This window comes from Beta vulgaris, chromosome 7 (assembly GCF_026745355.1).
Source record: "Beta vulgaris subsp. vulgaris cultivar EL10 chromosome 7, EL10.2, whole genome shotgun sequence".
Taxonomy (NCBI): domain Eukaryota; kingdom Viridiplantae; phylum Streptophyta; class Magnoliopsida; order Caryophyllales; family Amaranthaceae; genus Beta; species Beta vulgaris.
The window spans coordinates 57,816,184-57,821,877 of NC_079208.1; the positions used below are offsets into that span (position 1 = coordinate 57,816,184).

Consider the following 5,694-nt stretch of genomic DNA (forward strand, 5'->3'; position numbering starts at 1 on the left):
TCATGCGTTTCTTTTTAATATTCATATATATCACTAATTTATGACGTAGTGTGGATTTTCGATTAGTATAAACAACGTTAACAGCTCATAATACATATATGGAGAATCCGTGATTACTAATATGAATTATTTAGGTTATTATCATAAGGTTAGTTTTAATGCATATGGGTTCAACAACAATTATAGATAAATAATAAATATTATTATAATTCTACATCATCATCATTTAATCGTGCATGTGACATTTTCATATGGAAGATGATCATCATTTTGAATGAGAATCTTAGATCAAATAGAGGGCGAAAAGTCTTCAAACGGAGTAAAGGAATTAAGAGAAGGGGCGAGAAAGATGTTAGGTTTACCCTTAGCTTGTTCCTTGTGCATATGATATGTAATTGAAACAAGAACAAGAACTGATAAAAATAATACTTTCTCCGTTCCATAATAAGTAAAAGTGTAAAATACTTTTCTAAAAAAGTTCTCACATAAAAGAGAGAATTGTTTCACTTATTATGGAACGGGTAAGTATGTATGGTGGACAAAACAAGTACTACAAATTACGCATTAAAAGTAAAGATTTTGCTATTTGACGTACTAGAATTTTTTACTAATACTCTAAATACATATTTTTATACTGTATGTGTACACCTTTTCTTTTCATTTCACTTTCCATTTTTTTCCCTCTCTCCATTTCCTTCACTTCCCCTTTTTTTTTTTTTTTTGAGGGGAAACCCAAGAGGGAGATCATATTATATATTCATAGCCAAAGACATAACATCAACCGGAATATCATCCACCCAAACACGTTTGCCAATCTCCCAAGGTTGGAGATGAGCCAACATATGAGCAACATTATTACCGGAACGTTTCACAAAAGACCAAACAAGAAAATCAAAACAAACAACCAAATCTAAAATGTCATCTATAATTAAATGAAACTCACTAGATCCCCCTCTACCCTTTCTTAAAGCTTGTATCGCTAGAAGGCTATCACTCTCCACCTCCAAGTGACGGTAGCCTAACTCCTTCGCCAGTTTGAGACCATGATAAATCGCCTTTGCTTCCGCTACACGCGGCTCCCAAGGGACCTCGAATTGAAACGCACCAGCAGCTAGTACATCACCCTTCTCATCACGGAACACCGCACCTAACCCGCACCCACCAACCCCAATTTGGCCCGCATCAATATTGAGCTTCACGGTTCCATCGATGGGCTTGGCCCATTCACTTGCGTGGGGGGCAGCAACAGCTCCTCCCTTGTGGCGAGTTTGGCTAATTTCCAAGCTAGGCTTCTTTACATATCTTCTTTGCATATTGCCATGTGGCCATAGGATAGCCCCCCTCAGATCACCTTCCATTAACATCTTGCATCTAGCCCCCCAAATCGCCTAAGATAGAGTCACCAACTCGCACATCGCCTCCCCTTCCGACTTTTCGAAACAACCTTCCCACCAGTCACCCACATACCTGCCCACGTCTCTCACTTCCCTTTTTTTTTCTTCTTCCACCACCCGCACTAGATTAGCCACCGTTGCCACCACTACTAAACCTCTCCCTGTTGTTTCCACTTCACCACTATCGGATCCATATGATCACGTTTTTTATTTAAAAAAAAAAAAAAAGAAAGAATAGGTGTCCATGATCAAACGCCTCTACCTGTGCTGGATTGACTATCACGCCGCCTATGCCGGTGGTGAGGCATCCATTGCACCGGTGGTGGGTTTTCCTTGGTACGATAATGGTGTGACGAACTCACCAGAATTTTCTCGCCGGAGTACGAGTCAAAAACTTCTCTCCATCGGAGCAACCCACCTACTCATCTCCCTCATGCACCAGTCACTCTCCTTTGTTTGAAAAGTCAAAATTAAAAACAATTTACGTATAAAAGTATGTATTAGGGTGTTACTAAGTAAAAATAGGGTGTCATTTATAAAGTAAATCACCAAAGCTAATAGAATTTCCAACACTAAATCCAAAATTCGTGCATTATTCATGAAGTTATAATAAAAAGTACATATTTTGCTTATTCCATAGCAGATAGCACATACATAAAGGATTCAAAACCAACTAAAATTAATTAGTCATATACAATTGGAGCTCCAAAAAACATGATATCATTATATATAACTGTCACTACTAGCGCAGGATTATCGAAGAGTTTACCAAAGCATCCTTATATAATCCATACTTCATTTCCTGTAAAGCTGTAAATTGTAATTATCCACTGGTCATCTTAATTAAAAGTAATCGTTTAGTTAATAAGATACTCCATTTGACATTTGTAAGATGAAGTTATCTATTCTCTTTTTTCTCATTTATTATTATTTTGAGATGTAAGTAATAGATTGAAGAGTTACAAGAAAGTTCTCGACTATACAAAATTTTTCATTTTATCTCTAATATGTATTCTTAGGTCTTTTATGTTCAACGTATTTTGCCTTATTTTATCTTATAAGATCTTATAAAATATTATCTGATCTTATCTAATCTTATCTTATCTTCTGAGATGAGTGAAGATAAGTTAACAGAATATCTTATCTTATATTATCTTATATAATATTATAAGATCTTATGTTAAAATAAGTTGAACAGTACGGACCTTAGTTGTTTTATAACTAGTGGACGAAACAAGCTAAGAACAAGAAATAAAAATAACACATATGGTGGATTCAACAAGTACTTACAAATGACATGAAAAAGTAAATCATAATGTTAATAGAATTCTATTGCTAAATCCCAATAAATTTGTGTTTTTTCGTGTAGTGTATATATTACTTATATTCCAACACTATATACCAAAGTAAAATTTAATCAGTAATAATATGCAAGTGGAGCTCTAAAAGTGCTTGATATCAAAAAGAAATTAGAAATTTTGGTTATCAAAGCATTCTTGCAAAGCTACAATATTTGGAATATGTAAGATGAACCATCTCCGATCCCTTTGAACTTTTTCTTTCTTTTTTATATGTAAGCAACTAGCATCAAACATTAGAATATATCTTCAACTTCAATTAACAGATGAACCAACTATTTGGAAATTAGAAGAATATCTTGGAGTACATATTTTTTTAATTTTCTCTTTTTAGTCATTTTAATAACTTAATTGATGGTCTAGTATAAATAATTTAATCAAGTTGAAATAAAATATAATGATATCAACATCTTCATACTGTAATTAACCTTATCACCTTAAGCATACGATGCAAAAGTAAGTACTTTCTCGTTCTAAAATAAATGAAACGCTTCTCTCAAAAAGCTCTTAGATAGAAAAGAGAAGCATCTGGTTTATTTCAGAATAGAGGAAGTACATCGAAACTAACCAGGAGATGCAAGCTAAACTTAACTATAAGCAGAAAAATTAGTATGAAACACTTAATTAAATCACCTTAAAAGTCTTGAAGCACCGAGCATAAGCATAAGCATAAGCTAAAGCCTTTTTTTTGGGGCCGATAAAAGCTTGAGCATGGTAATAATATACGAGTCAAGTATCTGCTGATGCAGCATCATCAAGATTCTCAGATGATCCAAGCTTTCCAAGATCAACATGAAATGAAGGAAGAACCTTCATTAATAAGAAAAGCTAAGATTGTTTGTGAATCTTGAAGATGCTGCATCTGCAAACACCAACTTAGGTGTGCTTTGTGTTTTACAGCTTCTTCCACGCGAGAGTCTTAGAAACATTGGAGGAAAGAGATGAGGAAGAAGGCTGAATTAAGCTTTAGAAGCATCTAAGGGGTAAAGTGAAGGTGAGGAGAAAAGGGCAATAAATAAGGGAAAATATAGATAGGGTTATTGAATTTGATCAAGTACTAGCTGGTAAGACTAGGGGTAGAAATTAGTAAATGAGCACCACCACATCAAAAGTGGGAAGCCCACCACTAGATATAAATAATTATATAATTAATAATATTCGTAAAATATATCGTCCTTTTTCAGATCTCAGTATAGAATAAATAATATTCCTAATTAGACTGTTATTTTTTTTTTGAGAAATACTGCTATTATATACACTACTAGAAAAAGCCGTATCAATATATAAGGAGATTCTTCGATTGTCATTTTGTACAGGAGATTCTCATTCAGGGTGACATTGTTATATCTTACATTAATATTAATTAAGTTTCAACTGAAGGATGATGGTTTTTTTAGAGTTGTATTGCGTGTTTAATTAAGTCTATATATATATATATATATATATATATATATATATATATATATATATATATATATATATATGAATAAGACCTACAGTCATCTAGACCATTAATTGCAAGTAACTAATAGTAGAAACCAAAATCACTAGAATCTAGATTATTACAAAGTAAGAAACCCTAACTTTTCTCTCGCTCCCCCCCAAACAAAAACCCCAATGAGCCTGCGTCGGGTTCTTTTTTGTTCCTTTGCCGTCCCATCTAGGTCCTTCAAGTTTTCCTTCTTCGTCCCTTTCTAGTTCCGTTTGCGTCGTCCGTTCGTTGGTCAAGTAGTTCTCATTGCCGATAAGTACTACCGTTCCCCTCCCCAGTCACCGGCAAGCCGACAAGTCAGTATATCTATCCCCTTTTTTCGAGTATTTCTTCTCCTCCCTCCTCTCGTTAGTCTTCTGTCTTCCTTCCCCATTCCCCATCTCTAGTAGCATCTCAACACCGCTCTGTTGTCGTTTAGTTCCCCCTTTTTCCTAATGTTTGAGGTAGGGCATCCCCCCCCCCCTTTAGTGTTGTGTCGGGTTTACAATTTCCTCTCCCCTAGTTTACTTTTGTGCTTCTCCTTCTCTCCTACCCAATTAGTGTTGCGTCCCTCGTTTTTCGGGTTATTGTGCGCATTCTGTTGTTTAGTTCTTGGGTGTTAGTATGAGTTTGTTGTTTGTTATCTTAACCTGCTTGATACTTTTGTTAATTGTTGGAGGTTGTATATGTCTTCAAGATATTGGATCTGGATTATGTGATTGGTTAGGGTTTGCATGGCAAGAGAGTTCATGGATGGGATATGTTTTATCCGATTTTGAAAATCGAATGGTTCTTCGAGATCTAACAATGGTTAGATTTCAATCTCGCTTGGTATTGATTTTCACAATCATTACCTTGACAAAAAGATATCTGAGTCCGGCTCTCCAATTTGTCAATTAGGTTTATAGCACGTCAACTCACCGAGCTTCTCATTAAAGGATAAGCCTGAAATACCCTTCCAAAAGGGTATCGAGTCACAGAGGAATGTGACTCTTCCAGGAGACCTGGTCGTAGAATCCTATGTGATAGAAGGTCACTAGGATTATTCGTCATGTTACGAGTTCTTAATCTCGTTGTTACTTTGTTGCTGCCCCGCTTGTGAAATTAGCCCTCTCCTCCTGCTCCTTTCGTAAGGGTTCTAGCTATTGTCATCCACCAGAAGAAGCGTTTCACTATAGTTATCTATCAACTCAAACATCCAGATCGAGCAGTTTTATCCTAACTTAAGTTATTTCTGTTTTTGTAATTGTTATGTAAGAGCGAGTAACGCTCAGTTTAATTTCTTTGTGTTTATTATATTGTATTAGCATAAGCATGTACTTTCTTTTTAATTAATACACATTTTTGCCGTTGTCGAAAAAAATAATAATAGTAGAAACAATGATAAGAGAACAAAGTGGGTACTAAATAAGGAATTCCATGTGGAGTGTAGGACAAACGCAAAGGATTGGATAGTATATGGCGATGTAAA

At 35.2% G+C, this 5,694-nt stretch overlaps 1 protein-coding gene across 2 annotated transcripts; it reads right to left on the reverse strand.

Moving 5' to 3' along the window:
• Positions 1–402: 402 nt before the first annotated feature.
• On the reverse strand, positions 403–3,804 carry LOC109135629 (uncharacterized). Of its 2 annotated transcripts, none has more exons than XM_048648622.2 (2): positions 3,386–3,804; positions 403–1,841 (listed from the first exon to the last, which is right to left on the reverse strand). In XM_048648622.2, exon 2 carries the CDS (start codon positions 1,362–1,364, stop codon positions 750–752), a length of 615 nt encoding a protein of 204 aa, XP_048504579.2. In that variant the 5' UTR covers positions 1,365–1,841; positions 3,386–3,804; the 3' UTR covers positions 403–749. The 2 variants fall into 2 exon arrangements, with proteins under 2 accessions (XP_048504579.2, XP_048504578.2); XM_048648621.2 differs by having other exon boundaries at positions 403–1,844.
• Positions 3,805–5,694: the final 1,890 nt, after the last annotated feature.

Coding starts and splice junctions, on each gene's coding strand:
- LOC109135629 (XM_048648622.2), bottom strand. CDS start 1,364: ATGTTAATGGAAGGTGATCTGAGGGGGGCTATCCTATGGCCACATGGC.